This window comes from Alexandromys fortis, unplaced genomic scaffold, assembly GCF_014885135.2.
Source record: "Alexandromys fortis isolate MF-2015 unplaced genomic scaffold, M_Fortis_MF-2015_v1.1 scaffold_37, whole genome shotgun sequence".
Classification (NCBI taxonomy): domain Eukaryota; kingdom Metazoa; phylum Chordata; class Mammalia; order Rodentia; family Cricetidae; genus Alexandromys; species Alexandromys fortis.
Genome location: NW_026067914.1, coordinates 3,631,609 through 3,654,233, shown reverse-complemented (window position 1 = coordinate 3,654,233; position 22,625 = coordinate 3,631,609). Strand labels below are relative to the sequence as shown.

The window sequence follows — 22,625 nt, the reverse complement described above, 5'->3', positions numbered from 1 at the left end:
TTTCTACTCTCACTTGTGGTTTTGTTTGTCCTAGGCAACTGAGCCTTTGACTTGTCCATTTATCTGAGTCTCAGCCCTAGACCTGCTATTTGAAATGTCCTTACTTCTATTTTGATTATTTTTAGAACTTCCTTGCTACCAATAAAAGTTTCTACATAATAGTCTTGCCTAGATTATTTCAAGTCCTTCTAGTAGACAGTATTATCTCATCTCATCTCTCTCTCTCTCTCTCTCTCTCTCTCTCTCTCTCTCTCTCTCTCTCTCTGTCTGTCTCTGTCTCTCTGTCTCCACCCCTTCTCCCTTTGTCTTGCATACAGCCAGCTTTTATCCCATTCCTCTGATTTTCATGTTGCTGTTGTGCCCAAACTCCCCCATTTTCCCCCACCCCATATACTTTTCTGTGTCAGGGTTCTCTGCAGTGCACTGACTCACCTTGGTAGTTTTGTACTTCATGCCTCTTTTATTGTGATCCTCAAACTTCCCTCTGTCTGCAGTCTTGTACGTAACTCATATGGTCATTGAAAGTAATACCTTAATATAATAATAATAATAATAATAGTAAGGTTTTGTGGGCCTTCCGAAAATGATCCATTGCTTTCAGAAGGACATTTCAGCCACCACAGACTGAAATGTTGTCTCCTTCCTCATAAAGCTGTAATAGTTATTGGCCACACAAAGCCTCTGGCAGTTGGTCAGTTTTTTTTTTATTTTCTTCTTAATTTTTAAAGGTAATCTTCCAGTATTATTTGGTTATTCATTTGTTTATCTTTCTAAAAATCAGATCAGAAACGAACTTTCTAAATGTCAGCCCATTTTGTTTCTCAGGCACTGTACTTTCTGGAGAGACCCAGCAGGGTGCAACTCTTTGCCCTTGAGCTTGCTATCTGCCTAGGCAGTCACAGCAGACAAGGAAGAAGAGTCAGTATATTCACATGGCTTGTTTTCTCTCAGAACTCAGAGTAGTGTGTCTATAACACAACATACACCGACTGTGGAAAGCCCTAAGATACATTTGTTTAAACTAAAGTAGCAGCTGATAAATAGTGGCTACTTTTAGTATTGAATTTCAATAAATTTATACTAGAGAAATTTTTAATACAATCTTTGTGAGATTTTTTTTTAATTTTTTTTTAAAAACAGTATCATTTTGCAAATTAAGCAACCGAAACATTTTTTAAATGTCTCTTCCTGTTTTGGATAGTTAAAGGGTGATGGTTCCTTACTTTTTGATCCATGAAAGCTGAAAGGATGATGTAGGTACTACTGAGATCTGAGCTCAGTACGCAGCATACACAGCTGTAATAATGGATCATCGGTTCGTTCTGTTTCTAATCTGGGGTTTTTCTTTTGAAATAGGTCGTGGTGGCCGAGTTGGAACCCACGGGGGCACCCTGTCATCCTACATTGTGAAAAACATTGCTTTGGACAAGACTGATGACAGTAATCCCCGAGAAGCCATTTTGCGTCATGCCAAAGCAGCAGAAGATAACCCATATTGGGTTTCGCCAGCGTATTCCAAGTAAGGAAGTAGCTGTGTAAAGCAGAAAAGTGGGGCCTGGTGAGATGACTTAGTGGTGAAGGAGCTTGTCTGTGCCTGGTGACCTCAGTTCAGTCCCTGCAACCCATGGGAAGGTGCAAAAGAAAACTGACTCCGTATACACACCATGACATGCTCTCTCTCTCTCTCTCTCTCTTTCTCTCTCTCTCTCTCTCTCTCTCTCTCTCGATATTAATAATACTATATAATAATACTATATACTGGCAGTATAGTAGAGTATGTCCTTAGTGTTTCCAAAGTCATAGATTTAAGCCCAACACCAAAAAAGTAAATAAAAATGAAATAGAGAAATTATTATGTCTAATGAATTGGGAAGAGCATAACAATAGTACTTGGAAGTGTTAACTTTCTCTTCTCTGTCGTATTTGAGCACAAAGGATGGGCCAAGAATTGTGGGTGTGATAGCAATGCCTGTAATCCCGACATCTAGGCAGCAATAGCTGAAGGGGTGAGCTGGAGACTGCCCTGAGCTGTGAGAGACCATCTCAACAACGGGACCAGGGATTCTGAATTCTGATGCCTAGACATTTGCTTATATCGTACGACTCTAAAGTGGTAAAACTTAGACTCACAGCAGTTTGTTATCAGTGTTAAAGCCAGGAACAAGCCTTCTGTGTTCCTTTGGCCTAACACTTTAGAAAGTGACACTGTTATCTCAGTGGAGGGTAGTTAGATGCAAACAAAGGAGAGTGACTTGCCTGTCTTCTTAAGACGGTCTGGGGACTGAGGGTGCTGTGTTTTGCTTTTAGTTTGATTTGCTTTCCAGAGTCTCACTATGTAGCTCCTGCTGAGTGGGAACAACACACTGTGTAACCAGGTTGGCCTCAAACTTGCAGCAATCCTCATGCTCCTGCCTCAGGCTAGTTCTCATATAAGAAGCTATATATAAAAATCTTTCCCTGTACAGTGAATCCAGCCTTTTAAAGTCCTCAAACAGCTTAGCATGGTGAGTGTGTAATGGTTTTTAATGCTACCACACCACCCACATTTATACCAATTGTACTGTTGTTGAATTGTCAGTAACTCTTGAAATTTTTACTAGAACTAGTTTTAGACTTAAGCAGATTAACACCTTACATAACCATCTATAATTGATTAATCTCTGTAGTAGCTACCACTGGCCAGTTGTTAAACTTACAATATCTTTATTTCTAAGTAGGATTTTTTTCCCTCAGATATTGCTCTTATCACTAATGTACTTTATTTGAACTGCATTTACTTCATTTGACCTTCTGGAAAGCCCTTCTATTTAGTTTTCTAGCTGGGCAGTGGTGGTGCACGCCTTTAATCCTAGCACTTGGGAGGCAGAGGCAGATGGATCTCTGTGAGTTCAAGGCCAGCCTGGTCTACAAGAGCTAGTTCCAGGACAGGCTCCAAAACAACAGAGAAACCCTGTCTCAAACAAAACAAAATAATAATAAAAAATTAAAAAATTAAAAAAATAGTTTTCTGTCTAACTGTGTTAAAGGATCATTTGACAGGTGAAATGTGGATGCATGGTGGTTCCTGTTTTGTTAATAAATCTTGAGTTTATAAGCTGTAGGACTGTATCCCTCTTGATATCATTTCCATTTATTCTACTTCTGATATCCCTTATAAATACCATATTATTTTGTTATCTATCAAAAGATAATGGATTTAAAATTTTTACATCCCCAAAGGAATTCCCTTTAAATATATTGCTTTAATTTAAAGACTCTCTCAGGCTCCTCCCTCCCTCTCTGTCTCTCTCTCCCCTTCTTCCCCTCTCATCACAAGGTTAACATTGGAGCAGTACTATGGCTAAGTTGCATACATTCCTTGGTCTATTTTTTTTTTTGAGAACAGATATAATTTAATAATTGAAAAAGGGGGGAACTCACGATACAAGAGTGGGAGGTCCGAAATCCAAAATGGTTCGGCGAGCACCGCATAGAGAGAGCACGTACCTACCTCTCCCTGTTTTTCTACCTGGGCTCTAGGTGGCCACACCCTAACCAGATTGGTTGAGCTTCCCCATCACTAACCAGACTACATAGGAAGATCCAGTCTCAAAAAAAAAAAAAAATGTCAACTATGAGTTACTATTGTTTCTAGCTTCTTTTTCTGTTTTTGTGGGTAAGGAGACGAAATGATTGAATGAGAGGTACTTGGGAGACCAAAAGATTGGTTGAAGCCAGTATATGGCAGGGTCCTGGCAACAACCAAAATGGACTATTTTATGACCCCCAGGGGGATGTTTGTAGTCTTTCAAGTCAGGGTACACACTGAGTTGGAAAGAGGGCATCTCATTGTTGGTATAAATTTGGGCCACAGGCAGGATGCTGGTAGGGGCCCCTGGTGGTATATTGTCCTTACTCTGGGATGGACTGGCATTGACTCCACTATGAAGTGAATGTTGGCATTGAACTTGAGGTGATTGCTGATGCTGGACTTGAGGTGACTGTTGGTGTTGAACTTGAGATAACTGAAGTGGAACAAGAGGTGACAGCTGGTGTTGGATTTGAGGTGACTGATGAATTTGGGCTTGAGGTGATTGTTGATGTTGGACTTGATGTGACTGAAGTGGAACTTGAGGTGACTGCAGGTGCTGGACTTGAGATAACAGAAGTGGAGTTAGAGGTAACTTCTGGTGTTGAACTTGAGGTGACTGCTGGTGCTGGACTTGAGACAACAGAAGTGGAGTTAGAGGTAACTTCTGGTGTTGAACTTGAGGTGACTGCTGGTGCTGGACTTGAGATAACAGAAGTGGAGTTAGAGGTAACTTCTGGTGTTGAACTTGAGATGACTGCTGGTGTTGGACTTGAGGTGATTGTTGATGTTGGACTTGATGTGACTGAAGTGGAACTTGAGGTGACTGCAGGTGCTGGACTTGAGGTAACTCCTGATGTTGAACTTGAGGTAACTGAAGGACTAGAGGTGCCAGCTGGTGTTGTACTTGAGGTGACTGCTGGTGTTGGAGTTGAGATGACTGTAGAATTTGTACTTGAGATAACTGAAGCGGGACTAGAGGTAATGGCTGGTGTTGAACTTGAGCTAACTGCTGGTATTGAACATGAGGTGATGGTTGATGTTGGAGTTGAGATGACTGCTGAATTTGTACTTGAGATAACTGAAGCGAGACTAGAGGTGATGGCTGGTGTTGAACTTGAGGTGACTGCTGATTTTGGGTGTGAGGTGACTGCTGACTTTGAAACTGAAGTAATGGCTGAAGTTGGAACTGAAGTAACTGCTGGTATTGCTCTTGGACTTGGGGTGACTGCTGCTGATGCTCTTGGACTTGGGGTGACTGCTGCTGATGCTCTTGGACTTGGGGTGACTGCTGGTGATGCTCTTGGACTTGGGGTGACTGCTGGTGTTGCTCTTGGACTTGGGGTGACTGCTGGTGTTGCTCTTGAACTTGGGGTGACTGCTGGTGTACTTGTTTCTGCTGAGTGTCACATTTGACTCTCTTGCGTTTTGCTCGTTGGTTCTTGAACCAAATCTTCAGAACTTTGGGATTCAAGTCCATTTGCAAGGCAAGCTCTTTTATGAGCTTGGGGTTTGGATATGGGCTTGCCTCATAGACTTTCTTCAGTGTGTCCAGTTGTTTCCGAGTGAATATAGTTCGTCTTCTATCTAGATTGTTCTGGGACTCACCTTCAGGAAGGGTGCAAGGGGATGATGACATCTTAACCATAGCTGCTCCCTGGACTAAGTTCTGCAAGTAAGGCCCCCATTCCTTGGTCTTGATCAGGTTTTCTTCTCATGTCCTTTCTCTATCCCAGAAGCCTATGCTGTGTTCCATTGTTTTTCTCTCTCAGTAATTTTTACTTTTTATCATCCTGGTGTCTTTAATGAATAGTGGTCATTGATTCTGTCAGTTTTCAATTTGTGTTTGTGTAGTATTTTCTCGTGATTGTAATGAAATTGGGCATATTGGGTAGAAATACAAGAATGAAGTTAAAGCCATATGTGTGTGTCCTGTCGAGGGTTTCATGATGCCAGTATGCCTTATTAGCGATGATGCTGACTTTAGTCGCCGGATGTAAGTGTCCCCTTATGAAGTTCTTATCTCTGTTTCAGATCAACACATATCTTGGGGAGGGCGTCCGTTCTTCCTCATACTTCCCGCTTGGGTTTTGTCCACAGTAGTTTTGCCTATGGCAGCCATTACTGTGGTGGTTGTCTCACAGTGGATTTCTTTCTTTCTTGGTTTCCGTATGTATTGTTGCAGTCTCCTAAAGAAATTTGTTCCTTCTCCTATGTTTTTGTTTTCAGAGTTTTTATTCAATATTAGTAGGGACTCTAAAATGCTTATTTCATTCTCTGAGGCTATTGTCATGTGGTTTGTTGTTCGTCTTGTCCCAGCTTTGGCCAGTAGAAGGTCCTTCAGGGGAAGTAGTTATTGTCCTCTTTCAACAGTGTAGCCTGCACCCTTACTCTTTAGAGTGCTTCCCCACTTTCTGATGCTCCACTTCAGCTGAGTAGCACACATTTGTAAGTTAATCATCATTGACAATGAGGTGAATCTCTGCATCATGTGTTGACTCTTCTATTTGTCATGAAGTACTTAGTTGTCTGTTCTTGCTATAAGAAACCTTGTTCAGAAAAAGCCACCGATTGAGGAAAGAAAAGAAAGCAGAGATACAGTCTACAGTATGCTGAACACAATGAGCACCGTTTTGATGGCCCAAATGTGTGTGTTTATACACGAAAGTAAATCATTGAAATGTCTCCAAAATGCCGATGTCATACCTCTTGTTAACTGTTGTTAGATGTTAGTAAAATCTACCATATTAATGTAATCCTTGGGAAGATGTCAAAGGCCTAACCTATCACTGAAGAAAATAAAGTTCTAGAAGTCTACTTTTGGGGCCTGCTGGAAAGCAGCTCATTGCTACAACCTGGAGCAGGAACTTGGCCCCAGAAATCCTCTGTTACAGCTCTAGTATCTGATAACAATATTTTTGCTAAAGGGCCAACTTCAATTCATTATGTAATTTTTGTTTGAGTTTTTAAGCAGTACATTCATTGTATGTGTGGGGAGTCCATGAGTACTAGCTGGGAGACTCCAGGCCCTCATTCTCCTGTTGAGAGATACTAACTAATGCTGTGATGTTTATGCTCCTAAAAAGAGCTCATGTGTAAATTATGAGCTCTCCCATACTAATTGCATTTTCCAAAAGGCTCAATGCCCACTGTTCATTTCTCTGGTATGTGTATAGATTCTTACATCATTTAAAAGCACAGAGATAGGGATAGGCAGTGGGCCAGCAGGTAAAGCACTTGTTGCCAAGCCTGACAACTCGTCAGTCTGTGGGACCCAGATGGTGGGAGGAGAGAACTGACTCCCAAATGTTGTCATCTGATAGGTACATGTGTGTTATGACAGGCATGCATGAGTGCACACACACATACACACACATGATAAACAAATCTAAAAATATATAAACACAGTCATATAGCATGGCTAACATATTGTTTTTTATTTAGAATTTATTTAGAGAATGGGCTAGGTCTCTACCCATTGTATGTTCAGCCCATTTTTTTTACTTTATATTTAATTCCCATGTATTACATAGTTATGTTCTGTTTTTCTAAAACAATGCCCTCTTAAATGGTAGTTATGTTGTCTTCACTCTAACTCGCATAAACAATACTGAATTAGTGCCTTTGGGATCTGTATTTGCCTACTATATAAAAATTCTAGGAATAGAGTTGCTATGGATTTCAAATATGTTTGGATTATACCAGGTTTTCCTCCAAAGGAACTTTTAGTCAGCCTCTCCGATATACCAGTGCCTTACCTCATCAGCGTTTATTCCTACTCTCTCTTTTTGTGCTGTTGTAAGTAGAATCTTCTACTGGATTTATAATTCCTTTCTATATGAACATGCTTGCATATAGAGTGCTATTTGTGTATCTTGGTGTTCAGCTACTCATTGTATTTTTATTAAATAATTTTTATACAAATTTCTGGGCTCTCTGCATATAAAACTAAATTTCCAATTTTTATATCTACTGTTTTTTCTTCTTACCTGATTACCTTGATTATTTCCAAAACAATACTAAATTGTGTCTGTGGCTTTGAACATCCTTTTCTCCCTTTGAACTGTTAACAGGAGTCTAGTATAATATGTGAATTTTCCTGTTCTGTATGTGAGGAAAGTCAGCCAGCAATTTTATATTGTTTACTCTTATGCTATATCTCCATAACATATAAAATATACATACAAGAATTTAAGGACAGCTTTTGAGAGTAGATTTTCTTCTTCTACTCTGGATTCTAGCAATTGGACTCAGGTTGTCAGGCTAGTGCTTCTACTATCTCACTGGCCCCTTAAATCATTTTTTAAATTCCTTTATCTCTATGGAAGTGATCACATGATTTTCCTACCTAGATCTACATGTGACAAATTTTGATAGAACCTTCTGTAGTTTGTTATCTAGTTGTTAGGCTGGCTTCTTTAAAAAAAGAAAAAGGAAAAAAAGAAAGAAAGATTAACTTAAAACTTAGCTATTTTGTAAATACATAACTATCTTATAAAATTTATAAAATGTGTTGCCTCTGTGGAGGGCAAGGTGGAGAGTAATGTCTTTACCCACCACCCCCTGCCTTTCCCATTGTCTCCTGTCTAAGTCTGTCTAGCGTTTATGACTGTTCCCAGGAGCCTTCATAATTGATATATTTCTTAGACAGTCGTCCATCTGGGTTTTCAGGTTTATTTAAATGGAGTTAATTGAAGCTCATTGTGCTCGCCCATGGCTGTGCTACGTAGAGACTGCTTTTTCACTGTAAGTGGTTTATATTCAGTTGAACAAACGTGCCAGGTGAGGAGGAAGTGCACTGCCATGCTGCCCTTACTTCTGTGCTCTGGAGGGCTCGAAGCTGGTGCTAGCCTCGGTGCCTTGAACCCGAGCACTGCGTCTGTATGACCACACAGCTTTCTTTCCCTCCATCTTCCGTGCCTTACATTTGTTGCCAGCTAACTAAGTTGAAGGTGTTGCCTGTGTGGGGGATGTACTCTGTTAGCTGGGCTCACGGAGCTGTTTCTTCTATGTTCACTTGCTACAGTCTACTGTTTACTGCCAAGTGGCAAAGTGTTTGAAGGAAGCTAACATTTAAAAGGATCTTTTTGTAAAGGTCACTGTAACTGAGAATGTGTGTCTGCTTGTTTTTCTTTGCTGCGATTGACTTCTGTCAGTGATGAAATGAAGGTGTATTTGCTATATCTCGCTTTAACACAGAAAAGCACAGCGAGGCATCCCTCCCCTGCTGCACACAGCATCTACGCCAGTGAATCCCTCTCCCGCTGCCAGTGCAGTCTGAACACTTTACATGTGTCACTTGAGGATCTAAGCTCGAGTCCTGACAGTAGCAGCGTAACAGCCATGCGAGTTTTCAAACACAGCAGGATTACAGAGGACTCTTGTTCAGCTGCACATGGACAGATTCAGTTACAGTTTCTTGTTCAAAGATGCTGCTGGGGGGAGGGGAAGAGAGCTGGCTGGGGAAGGGGCAGGATGTAGGTCCAGAATGCTATTAGCTTACACATCAGACAGGGATAAATGTGTGGGAGCTCGGATCCTGGCCAGCAGCCTGCCAGGATGACAGCTCTGTCAGCCATGGCTGCCCGTCTTGCCAGATGAACTACCATTATTGCTTGTTCAGTCAGTTTAACTTCACTGTGCATATCTTTTGAAATACAAGATGTGTGGCTGTGTGTGTTGTGTGTGTACTAAAATATGATTCCCACCTATAAAGGATCCATTTAAAGTCATATCGAGTTCATAAGCCATATTTAAAGCAGTCATTGTGAACAAGGAAAGGTTTATATGTGATTTGTGTCAGGAAGAGACGTAAACCCACAAAGAGAAAAGTATTTTTTTCCCCTGAGTTATATTCATGTGCTGATTGTTACAGCCCACCATGATCCTGTATAGATGACAGTATTTCTTAGGCTGGTTTTATGAACTGCCTGCCTCGTAGGCAGTCGGGGAGGGGTTTAGGGAAGAGGACTCAAGTGCGAATTTCCTGGTCCATTCCAGATGAGCAGGCTCTGTGGGATTCCAGCTGAAAATCTACTTTTTAAGAAGTGCCAGAAATGATGGTTTTGCACACGAATGCTTGAAAATAATACAAAAGTAATTACTCAGAATCATAAATTATTCCTCCTTAGGAAAGTTCACATATACTAGACAACTTCAGTTATAAGAGACTCATACCAAATCATTTTCATAGAAAACGAATTCTCCCCAGGATTTGAAAACATAGCATGTTGCAATGTTGTATTTAATGTATGAATTCTTTTACTCAATACATTATTCCTAGAACTCAGGAAAAGATATCAATTGTATGAAGTAAGAGCCCCTATTATCTAATGCAGGTTATGTAACACTAATGATACTTTTATTGTACGATACTGTGACAGACTTGTTTAAAAGCTCAGTATGTTTTATCATATAATCCACATAACCCATTAAGTTAAGCAGTATTATTGTCCCCGCTTTCTGCATGAGGAGACTGGAAACGTATAACGTGACTGCCCCCAGGTATCAGGTGGCAGGGCTGGGGTTGTGTCTAGATGGTCTGCCATCTAGGGTTTCTCAGTAGTGAGGATTGTCTCTCCTTGTGGTGCAGCTAATAGTAGCTGCTGGGATGCTGAGATGATGTTTGTGTGAGCCAGCATGGCTTAGCAGAGGGAACCCTAGACCGAGCATTACAAGTCCCGAGTGTACTTCCAGCTCTGCTGCTCCTGTTAAGTGCAGCACTTGTCTTACTAAGGCTGTTTCCCTTATCTGCAGGAGTAGGTAGGGCTCCATCCATGCCCACTTGGGCGTGTACTTAGAAACTCATAAATGAGAACTTAGGGGGGCATTCATGAGACCTGGCCTGTCTCTGGCTTTTTTCCTTTAAGTTTTCATTGTTCTTGCTTGTTTACCCACTTGATAATAAGGTGCTAATAATGCTGATTTTACAGGGCTCTTCTGTTTGTCCCCCCTTTCATTTTTTATTCTGTGACCGCATTTCTAATCTCTGGACTCTCAAGCATAAAATACTGCACTGTATGAGTCCAAGAAGTGTTCATTTTCCAAAATGTTGCGTCTTCATTTCCTGAAGAAAATAGAAAATTCTTTATCTAGAAACGTCTTATTGCCTCTGCTCTTCTTATACATCCCCAGTGTTTAAAAAAAAAAACAAAAAAAAAAAAACACTGTTGATTAGCTCATCACAGACAGAAGGGGCCATTTCAAGTCGAATCTTTTGGTCAAGCCTTTTATTTAATCTTAATAATTCTGCAATTGTGACTACTGGGTCAGAGTTCAGCCAGGCTGTCTTCATCCTAACAGGGCTAACAAGTGTGTCAGATGTCGAGTCATGGCTATAATTGGCTTTGGCTTTGAGGTTTTCCTTCATAATAAACAATGGGCCCCAAGCCAAAAAAGCGTGTGGTTTATACTTGCATTCTCAGGATGAAATATTTCGAGTGGATTTCCCCTCATATTCCTTGTGGTACCCAGGAGCTTGCTTCCTGTACAAATCAGAAGCACGCCCATAATGAAAGAGAACGTGACCTGTGGACTTCCCATTACAGCTGCAAATATTGTAATGACATCATCCTGCTGTGAGTGTTAGAGAAGGGGTTGCAGAGACACAGGTTAGAGCTTAGTCAGGAGAGAAAAGATACCTGGAGTCTCTCATACAAACCTGAGTGCACCCTAAATTGCCCTTTAGAAGACTGCAGTGTGGGAACCTTTGCTCATCACTGGCCGCTGGAGAGGGAAACACTGCAGGGTCCTCACGTCCATGAGTTCCTGTCACCCAGTGGAGTGCACACTTGCTACCACTCACGTCACACAGACAATCTGAAGAACTTCTTTTAAAGTGTCAGAGGGAGTAAGGGAATAAGGGGAACACGGAAGCAGGCAGGAGGACCATGTGGGGGGAGAGAGAGACCAGAAGAGGACAGGATCAGGGAGGGAGATGGGTAAGATAGAATGGCATAGACATAAGCAAACACGTCAGTGAAAGCCATTATTTTGTATCCTAACTCTCAGCTCTCACAAAGAACTTCAGCCAACTAAGGAATGCTGAGAACAGGAGAAAGAGTCTACCCCAGAGAAGAGCATTTGGTTATCCAAAACCAAATGATCAGCCCTGAAAATGTACAAGTAACATTATACAGCCTGAACAGGTTATATATAAAATATATAAGCATATACATTTATGCATATAACAGAAACTATAGAAAAGAGACCATAAATTTCAAAGAGAGCCAGGAAAGGTATATGGAAGGGTTTGAAGGGAGGAAAGGGAAATGTTGTAATTATAATCTCAAAAATAAATAATACAAAATTTAGATTAATTTTTTAAAAATTAAGAAAAATTAGCACCAGGTGTCACCAAATTCTAACTTGTAGACTTGATGGACCTTTGCATAAGCTTCTGTGTTCATTAGTTCATGAAATCATATTTACTCTTGCAAATGCAGAATAGACTGAATGTGACAGACCAAGACAAAAAGCACTCCTTCGATGAGTTTATCTAGTGGTTGGCAGCAGTAATTATACTGAAATTTAGCTGTCCTTGGTAATTTAATGAACTGTTACCAAATTTAATCAGATGAAAAACTTACCCAAAAGAGTTAATCAGCCTGGAAGGTGCAGGTTTCAAATCAGCCTTCTTTACAGTCAGGTTTTTGACTAACACATGAAAGTAGTTAATGATAGCCAATAAAAGAATGGGTCTGGGTGAAGCTGATTTCAATAGTGCAGACACTAACTGGCTTCTCCTTTGAAATTCATGGTGTCCTCATGAGCCTGCCAACACCAAGGATTCCTGTGTTCTCTGCATTTCTTTTAAGCCAGAAGGTTCTTGGTTAGGACCAGGGAGATGAATTTGTCATGAGGCTCCAAGTCCAAGGAGTTAGAAGAGAATGGGCTGGAGAGATGGCTCAGAGGCTAAGAGCCCCGCTTTCTCTTCCAGAGGACCTAGGTTCAATTCTCAGCACTCATGTGGTGGCTCACAGCATTTATAGTCCCAGTTCCTGGGGCTCCAGTGCCCTCTCCTGGCCTCTGCAGACACAATGCACACAGTGCAGATACATGTACAGGTGAAACACCCATGCACATAGAATAAAAATAATTCTTTAAAAAACCAAACAAATAGAAAATAAGGAATGGTGGACAATGTAAATGCCTTCTTGAAGAGGTAGAATGTCTTTCTTGCGCTTTGTACGTATGTAGCTCTGATTTGCTGCTCTGTTGTCGTCGTCCATTTGGTTTGGCTTGTCACACCGTTTCTCACAGAACTACCCAATGGAGACTGTGCTGAGATCAGTGTACCTATTCCGTTTCCATAAGCAGCTCTGAAAGGAATCCACACCGAACAGACTTAAAGGGTGTGCTGCTGTTGCTTCCTGCTGGCTCTGAGAGCAGGAGTTTCTAGACCAGCTTTAAACTGTTTTCCAATGCATTAATACCGTGTCCGTTTGCATGTGTCACATCACTTTCCTTGGCCCTGTTGATTTATTTTTGTAGTGTTTTCGTGTGCCAAGGGCAAATTAGGCTGTTCCCTAGAGAAGAAATCTGCTCGGTCTATTCTTAACTTTGTTTGAGATTGCCCAATCATCTCTGTTCTTCATTGTCCTGGTCAGTGGTGACTAAAGAGAGTCTGTTTAAAATGCCCCAAGACCGACCTGAGTTGAGCTGCTAAGATCATTCTCATGTGTGAGGCTACGCTCTTTCTCCAAACAATAACTTGTGCAAATGAATTCAAAGGCGAGAATGGCTCTGAAGAAAGCTGCGAGGTTGAAGGCCACGCTTGTTCTGTGCTCCTACCAAGCACATTCATTAGGTCCTAGGTGTTCTGTGAGCCGGTTCAAGAATCTCTTTATTGGGTTTTTTTTATTTTTTTTTATTTTTCGAGACAGGGTTTCTCCATAGTTTTTGGTTCCTGTCCTGGAACTAGCTCTTGTAGACCAGGCTGGCCTCGAACTCACAGAGATCCACCTGCCTCTGCCTCCCAAGTGCTGGGCTTAAAGGCGTGAGCCACCACCGCCCGGCTTCAAGAATCTCTTTAAAAGAACCTTGTCTTTATTTAGCAAACAACAAAGAGCTCTTATTAATGTTTCTAGACTATTCTTTTTGAATGTTGTTTTGGGGGGCAAAATGGATTGTTTCTGTGAGCTGCACCTCCCATTTTCCACCACTTTCCTGTTTTTCTCTTTCAGGAGGAAAAGCTCTTTCTTTTTCCTTTTGAAATATTCATTTTATGTACATTGGTGTTTTGCCCACATGCTTGTCTGTGTGAGGGCATCAGATCCCCGGAACTGAAGTTACAGACAGTTGTGAACTGCTGTATAGGTGCTGGAAATTGGACCTGGGTCTTCTGGAAGAACAGCTAGTGTTCTTAACCACTGAGCCATCTCTCCAGCCCTTAAAGGCTTTTTCATAAAGAATGGACCTGAGAGTAAAACTTCAAACTTTGTGCCTTATCATTTTCAGTAACTTCATACAGCTTCTCCAGGTGAGAATTATCTCCTCATAGTTGGAGCCCGTTATACCTTTATGCTAAGGAGATATATTCTTCACCTTGTTGTAGAGACCTGCTGTTCTTGTTGCTCCCCACACCCTCACCTCATGCCCTGTGAGTGTATGTGTGAGTGTATTTGTGTGAATGTATGTGTCTGTGTGTGTGTATTTGTGTGTCTGTATGTGTGTATTAAATATGTACATGTGTGCATTGGAGGCTAGAAGATATCAGGTCTCCTCTTCTTTTACTCTCTGCCTTGCTACTTGAGTCAGGGCATCACACTGAAACCTGGAATTTTGCTGACAGCCAGCAATCCTCATCCATCCTCCAGTATCTCCCCCCTCCCCAATGCCTGACTTGCCAGTGTTATAGGACTGTGTAACCATGTTCAACTTGTGCATGGGTGCTGAGGATTTGAACTCAGATCCTCACATTTTCATAGCAAGCAGTTTTACACGTGAAGCCATCTTCTTAGCATCCAGGACCAAGGTTCACGTTGAGTTATATGTCCTCTCATCCCTTGGTTCTGAACCTTATCATTGTTTTCATTGTGTTCACTAATGAACTTTATTGAGGCATAGTTTATATACAGTAAGGTATCAAATGCAACGATCTCAAGTTTTGGCAAACACACACACTTATGTAACCAGTACTTCAGTCTCTGTCCCACAAGAACATGATCTCCTGCCTTGCAGCATTACTCTGTCCACCTGATGCTAACAGCTCAGTCACCAGCCTGCTGTAAGTGCTCTTGGGAGTAGGTGGACTGTGTCTAAGTAACCCCTTCAACCAGACAGCTTAGGTGTCTTTCCTGGAGCCTGCCACATCCATTTCGTTTATAATAATCTCTCTCCAGAAGCAGCTTGAGCTAAGGGGGAGGACATTGTAACATTCTGATATTTTCTTGGGATTTTCTTCTTTGGGATGGTGATAGGAATGTCATTGAGCCAAGTATGCTTGCAAAGCACAGATCCTCTCGCGAAGATTGCCTGGTGACTTGTGTGCTGTCTGTCAGAGATAATGTATGGCCGTGTCACTGGCGTGTTCAGTGATGCATCCTCAATGCTTGGCATTTCCATGTATTGATCTGGAAAGGGGAATCATTTGGTGCTCATTTGTTTTACTTTGAAGTTTTCTACTGGTGCTAGTCACTGTATGTTTGTTATTACTTTAAACTTACCAGATAAGAAAACTGTTATTTCTTATGTAGGGTCTTGTGTGGGGGCCATGTAGCTTATTCTTCCAAACAGTCACACTTTGGCTCAGTTGCCCATAGAGTTTGGTTGTGATACATGAGGGTCCGCTAGATTCGATTCATTTTTGTTTTATTTAAGGGAAGGCCAGCATACAGTGTCTGCCACACAGGGAAAACCTTCAAAAGAATATTTGGCTCTTCTCCTGAACATAATTAAATTTTCACTGTGCTTTTCTTTGCCAGAAGTTTAATGATTTATATTAATAATTGAAATGCAGTCAGTTCCCCAGGCTTACTCCTGCTTGATGAAAGAGTCAACGCCTAATGCAAGAAACACCAGCTCACAGTTTCCTCCTCTTTTTAACTTTTGTTTTAGAACTCAGCCCAAAACCATGTTTGCCCAAGTGGAATCTGATGATGAAGACTCAAAGAATGAACCAGAATGGAAAAAACGTAAGATTTGACTGTCATTTAAGAGCTGTTTGCACGGAGCACAAGGACAGGTCGCAGTGTTCCCCACCCCAATGCTTATGAAATAAAAACATGCATTTTTACAAACAGATTTTTGTCCTCTCTGTTATTGAATTGTTCAAAGATTGATAGACTCACGCTGCTTGTGTTTATGTTTTCTTAACTATAGTTATTAGACTGTGCTACATGTAAACAGACTCAGCTGACTCCTGAGTATTTTAGATGTTTTGAGGCTTTAACAATTACTGCTCTTGTGCAGATTCCCATAGCCTTCGAGAGGAAAACGTACAACGAGCTGTTTATCTATCTTGAGCTAATCTAGGAACATAATGTGGAAATAGGGAGTCAAAAAGCTTAATATTTCTGTACAGTGTCACAACCACTGTTTACACGACTGTAAATAATTAGATGAGTTCAAACCGAAGTGTGGCCGTGCGAGGAAAGCATGTGTCTGATTACGTTCCACTGAAGCTTGTGAGGCTTAGGGCTAGGAGGGCGTGCTTTGAAGTCAGACTACTGTAGGCCTTCACTTTGAGTCTTCCCTCTGGCCTCGGGGTGGTAATACTTACCCCCTGGGTTTGTCAAGAGGGCTAAATGAAATGCCTGTGTAGAGCATTTGGCATAGCACCTGGCATATGGTAAAGTCTATACCAAATATTTGGTGTTTTCAAACATGGTTAACAATATCATTTGTCTTTTTTTTTTTTTTTTTTGTAAGTAGTCAGTTAGGAAGGAAATTCTTTGAAAACATAGGGGCTATATAAATAAAAAAAATTAAGCATTAAGAGTAATTCTAAAAGTTATATTTGTGACTGGGCAATGATGCACATGCCTTTAATCCCAGTACTCAGGAGGCAGAAGTATGCGGATCTCTGTGAGTTCAAGGCCAGCTTGGTCTCAGAAAAACAAAACAAAACAAAAAATAAGTTGTGTTTGTGAATAGAAAATGAAAACAAATGTTGGTAGTTTGTCCAAAGTAATAATGAGTCAATAGAATAAAATTTTATGGGCTAATTTCCCATGCACATGGGTCATTTTTACATGTTAAGTAACCCCCACTAGACAATTGAGTTTTAATACTTGCATTTTGCCCCCCCCCCCGTTCTCATTTGTTCTAGTGAATTAAGTAGTTATAAATTAAATTATATACCAGAAGTATACCCCAAAGTCCCGGTTCTATACATTTCCTCTCATCCCTTTTAAAGTCTATTTTAGCAAACTCATGCCCAGCTCTTTTATTGCTACAGTTCTAGGGTGGTGGTGGCCATACTATAGACAAGAGTTTAGAAACGTCATTCTTGTCCCTTCACCCTCACTTACATCCCATCTCCTTTGCTTTGTGACTTAAGCTTATGAGGTCACTGGTGATATGAGAAAGAACTAGTGTTGGCTGAGTGTGGTTTACATGGTAAGTTCTAACCTTGCTTTCTTGCTTTAAATGAATGGATTCTCATGAAGACCTCATGACAGGTACAATTACTAAATCAGCTTTCATGGGACACAAGGGGTTCCATTTGGTCTATGTAAGGTAGTATCCATAGAGGCCATGTGAAGATTCAGGGTCTCTAGGCAGTATTAAAAGACACCCCCAATTTCCTGTTCCTGTTGAGATGCACTGTACCTGAAATCAATCTCTGACTAATACTTTGTTCCACATGCTTAGAATTTATAAACTTATTGCATCAAGGATGAAATTTATCAAAAATCTACCACATACCTCACCACCACTGCCACCACCGCCACCACCTCACCAACTGCAAGGCTCTCGGAACTCATCACCTGCCACCATTTAACCATATGCCCTCTACTGTGATTACCAGTTGCCCGAAGAAGAAAGCTAGAAGCTGTCATGATGATGTTAACCCCCAGTTCCTACCTCATTGATGATGTGCATTTCTGTCCATGTTCTGAGTCTCTTACTCTGCTCCCTTCCTGAGAATCATCCCTCTTTCAGCCTTCAGCAGCACTCAGGAGCCTCCTTCCCAACTGATCTCCTCTGTCTTTAATCTGGCCCTTCTCTAATCCATCATTCATGATTAACCTCAAAGCTAAACCTAAAATCTATCTAAACTAAACCTATCCAATCCAAAATCTGTCATCTTATTCCTTTGCCACGAGCCTTCCAGGGTCAGCGATTCTAATCCATTTGTGTGGCATAAACATCTAAGATTCAGTCTCTTGTCCCTTTCTCGTGTAGACTTCTGATCCCACGTGTTTCTGAGGTCCACTACACAGAATGTACCCTGAGTGAACGTCTTTTCATGTGTTGTCTTCTCCCTTCCCTGTCAGCTTAGAGAATTCCTACTTCTTTTTATTTTAAGAGATCAGAATCTATCACCTTCCCTGAGCGTGGACCACCCAAGCACAGTCTCTTCCTCCTCTGCCCTCGTGATCGCTCACAAGCCTCCTAGCATCGCCTCCATCTGTACTGTATTGCCCGTGGAGTGCGTACACACATGTGGTCTTGTGGTGTGTGTGTGTGTGTGTGTGTCGGGGAAGAACATTTGGTTGCGAAGGGTACTTCCTAAGAAGATTTCTGAATTATCAGAAATTTTTAAGTTATAAAGATTTAAAACCCAGTTTTTAAAAAGTACTTCCCAAGTGTCCATTTGCAATCATGCTCATACAAAAATACTAGGAAAGGGGGCTGGAGAGATGGCTCAGCCAATAAGAAAATTGGCCACCCTATCAAAGGACCTGCTTTTTATTCCCAGCACCCATATGGAGGTTTGGGACTATCTGTGACTCCAGGAGATCAAGTGCCCTCTTCTGATCTCCATGAACACTAGGCACACAAGTGCTATACAGAGTTCCATGCATGCAAAACCCCCATGCATATCAAATTTTTTTAAAGTATTGGGAAAAGTTGGTGATACTGATATATTTAACTCAGCTACAATTCTTTGGCATTCTTCCCAGTTCTGTAGCAATTTGACCAGGAAACCATAACCCAAATGAGACCCAGGACTTAAGAAGCTTACACTTTCTTTCCCTTGGAATCTCTATTCTGGCAACAAGGTAGCCATGATGTGAGAAAAGCTAAGGACCCAAACTGGACAGGAAGTAAAGGCCTGTTGGTCATCTGACAGAACTCCCTCTCTTTCTGAGACAGGATCTTGTTAATTTATCCCAAACTGGCCCCAAAACTCAGAATTCTGGTGCCCCTACCCTGCTGGTGCTTGGATGACAGGCATGAGCCCCCACATCTGGCCTCAGCCCTCTGTTCAAGCAGATCATTTGATTCCAGTAGAGTCATACCAGCTGTGGTCACATGGAATGTATGCGCAGATCCATACACACTCCTGACCAAGGTGTAAATTAATGAGTGAAATAATGATTGCTATCATTTGAAGTTGCTGAGCTGTGAAGTTATGATACAGATTTATAACCACAACAGCTTTCCAGATTAACTACTCAGCCATTAAAACATGAGTAGCACCAATGTTCTGATGAATCAGCTCTGAATATTTTTCTTTTTTTTTTTTTAAAGACAGGGTTTCATTGTGTAGCCCTGACTATTCTGGAACTCACTTTGTAGAGCAGGCTGGCCTTGAACTCACAGAGATCCTCCTGCCTCTGCCACCCAGAGTGGGATTAAAGGAGTACACCACCATTGCCTCGCTCTGGAAATTTTTCTTGAATTTTTTTCCTAATCCTTAAGCCTTAATTGCAGTAATACTTAGAAATAAAATACTTATCTTTTACTCGTTCAACATGTAAAATTTGCAATACTAAAAACTTCATATACAGTTTTCGTAGCCTCTTAGTCCATTATGCATGTGTAATAATCTACTTACCTGTTACTGCAAATGTGGATTGTTTAAGCTGGCTATTATAGACAATGCTGACTTGGTTGGTTCTAGGCCTTAAGTGTTTTATGCATGCTGCAATTATTTTGTTAGAAGCTGATACCAAAAAAATGCAGTCATGGAGGCCCAAGAAGAGTGCCTCGTATTTGCTAAACAAAATCGTTGTAATCTTAGGTAGTGCTTTGCCATTGAATACCCAACTAGCGAGCAAGAAGATGTTCTGGGCAATTCTGTTAGCAAAGTGCACTGGATCATGTGCTTCTGGAATCCATGTCCACCCAGAACCTTAGAATGTGACTTTATTTGGAAGAGTCTGTGCAGATATTAAATTAAGATGAGATCATACTAGATTAAGGAAGGTCTGCAATCCAATGGCTAGTGTCCATATGAGAACAGACAGAGCCCCATGCACAGAAAATGACCCTGGGGAAACAAAGGAAATTATGATGTAGCTACAAGTCAAGGAATGCCAAAAGTTGTGGCAACAGCAAGTTAGGAAGAGGCAAAGAGGCGAGGAAGGATTCCTCCCTGGGGTTGTAAGAGGAAGCGTTTCCCTCCCCACACCTTGATTTCTGATTGCTGGCCTCCAGAGCCAGGAGAGAATAAACTCGAAAGGAATTTCTGTTGTTTTAAGCCATTCCATGTGTGGTAAGTTGTTAAGCATGTTCTAGAAAACAAGTACGCTTAGCAACAAGATGTGAGGAAATGCTTGGATCCAGATGAGGCTGCACAAGTATTTTTTTTTTGTCGCCCCACTTCACTAAAGACTAAGAAAATAATGAATGAATAAAACCACAAAAGATGTCCAGCGTCAGAATTCAGATTTCTCTCCACTGTCCTTTAGTGTCGGCTTGGATAATCATTTCCTCGATCTACTAAGCTTTGAAGCAATTTGTTGTCTATCAACAAACAACTAATATGATTTTCAATTTGGATGATTGTTCTTATATTTTGAATACCTAGCCATCAGTTTGGTACTTCTTGCTCATGCTTCTAAGGTGATGTACTAAGAATTTTTCTTATGGCAACATAATCTGATTACTTGATCTTACTTCTGGACCGTTTGCTCTATAGAGTGGGATTATTGATAGGAATCAATGATTTGGGTGGGCCTGGAGATTATAGCTCAGGGACATAATGGTATTTCCTCCCTTTCTGTTCTTCTGAGGCCGTAAAGTTGCTGTCTCCTTCTCTGCCCACTCCCCACCTCCCACTAATACCACTGTTTTGCCAGTTACTGTTACCAAAACCACTATAGCTTCTGCAGTTGGTTGTGTCCTTGGGACATACACAGCTAACTTGTAGTTTCCTAATCCCAAGTATCCTTGGACATATGAACAAACCTTTGCTGCTGACTAACCAGTGATGGTTTTGCTGTGTATCATTCACTTTGAAGTGTGGGTGGCTGATGACCACTGGTCTTTCTCCTCATAGCTGCCTGACAGTGCATGACCAGATTTCTGGTGCCTCTCCTCAGCTCTCTGTTGTTCATCAGCCACCGTGAAAGAGAAACATATGATGGGATTCTGTTTATCACATTAATCATGGTGTCTTAAGTAGCATGGTTGGGATCTTAGAGTTCACATGAAATATGAAGTCATGAGTTTGGAATTAATGCTCATTCATGACTGGGTGAGCATATTAAAGACATAAATTATGATCTTTCTGATTGTCTATAGAATGGGCATAGGGTTAGCCATTTAGTCAACATCCAGAACTTAATTTTGGAGACTAGAGAGAGGTTTGACTCTCGGCACCAGCATGGTGGCTCCTCCCATCTGTATCTTCAGTTCTAAGGGATTTGATGCACTCTTCTGGTTTCACAGGCTCCAGACATGAACATGGTGCACAGATATGCATTCAGGCAAAACATTCACACACATGTTGATGATAATGATGATGACTGACAATGTGTATGCACCTGTGTCTGTGGAATGGCATGTGTGCGGATAAATGCAATTGTCTCCAGAAGCCAGAAATCATTGAATTCCTTAGAGATGGTGTTATAGGAAGTTGTAAGCTGCTTCCTGGAAACCAAACTCAGGTCCTTTGTTAGAGCAGTACATGTTCTTAGCTTCTGATCCATCTCTCTAGCACCCAGAAGAATGCTTTATGGTATAACTAAAAGAGAAGAAGAGGGGAAAGGGGAGGCAGAGATATTGCCAAACTATGAATACTAATATGGTTTTGGGCTTATATATTGTTAATATCTCAGCAAATATGCATGAAAGTACTATTCTTGGACAACAGTCCAAGTCTGTATCACAACCAAGAAGTTGTGGTGGCCAGGAGGATGCTCCGTTATCAGGGAAATTTTGATTCCGCATGTTTGAGAAGTTACCATTCAAAGTGAAAGTTATCCAGGATTTGGCTAAGGTTATCTTGGGTGAGGCTCTGGTCTGGTTGATTCAGATTCTCCTGGAGTCCATTGGGACCCTGACTTAGTAGTGCCTATCAGCCTTACTGTTGACCATGTTCGACACAAGGGATCTCATGATGCTGGCTGTGACAACATCTGAAACCTCTCCAATTTTTGAATAATGGGAAAGTTGTCTTCTGCATTTCTCATAGGCTGTTTTGATATTGCCTCTCTTTTCACCCTTGTTCACCCCCCATATGAACAAGTGTTGTGCTCATTTCCTGGGGAGCTCTTTTGTTCCTTTGACTCCACTGCCTCTTGTTTATGAAAAATAGCCAGTTAACCGTGACAAATGGCCAGCAGCAGTCTTGCCTCTCAAGTACAGAGACTTTTTTCTTCCCCTGATTTTGCTTTAAAACTAAGAAATCTGGCTTCTTTTGGTTGGGGGAATCTTATCATTTTAAGGCACACAGAATAGAGAAAAGCTTTGGAGACAACAGACCTGGGTTCAACTCCAAGACTGGACAAGTTATATGATCTCTGTAGCTCCTCAGTGACTCTGAGGAGTGCTACAAGGACCACACAGTTTGAAATCACTCTGAAAGTAATAAACAAACAAACAAACAAACATCCTAGGTCCTGTGTCTCTTTTCAGAGAGACCCTAGCAGGAGGAATACATAGGCTCTCTGCCCCCTGCCCCCAAGATTCTAATTCAGGTTTTTTTGTTTGTTTGTTT

The 22,625-nt window shown here is 41.2% G+C and overlaps 2 protein-coding genes across 3 annotated transcripts in view; one reads left to right on the top strand and one right to left on the bottom strand.

The window, feature by feature from the left end:
• Positions 1-15,811, top strand: part of Wdr70 (WD repeat domain 70) — a 199,385-nt gene extending 183,574 nt beyond the window's left edge. For both annotated transcript variants that reach the window (XM_050139058.1, XM_050139059.1), the window contains 2 exons: positions 1,357-1,519; positions 15,626-15,811. In XM_050139058.1, the coding sequence (XP_049995015.1) occupies positions 1,357-1,519; positions 15,626-15,713 (251 nt within the window). In that variant the 3' untranslated portion in view covers positions 15,714-15,811. The remainder of the gene's footprint in view (positions 1-1,356; positions 1,520-15,625) is intronic.
• On the bottom strand, positions 1,534-10,111 carry LOC126499736 (putative mediator of RNA polymerase II transcription subunit 26). Its single transcript, XM_050139061.1, has one exon. The coding sequence runs from the start codon at positions 5,214-5,216 to the stop codon at positions 3,612-3,614; it is 1,605 nt and encodes a 534-aa protein (XP_049995018.1). The 5' UTR covers positions 5,217-10,111; the 3' UTR covers positions 1,534-3,611.
• Positions 15,812-22,625: the final 6,814 nt, after the last annotated feature.

What these genes read in the sequence shown, in the direction of transcription:
- LOC126499736 (XM_050139061.1), bottom strand. Translation starts at nt 5,216, where the DNA reads ATGGTTAAGATGTCATCATCCCCTTGCACCCTTCCTGAAGGTGAGTCC.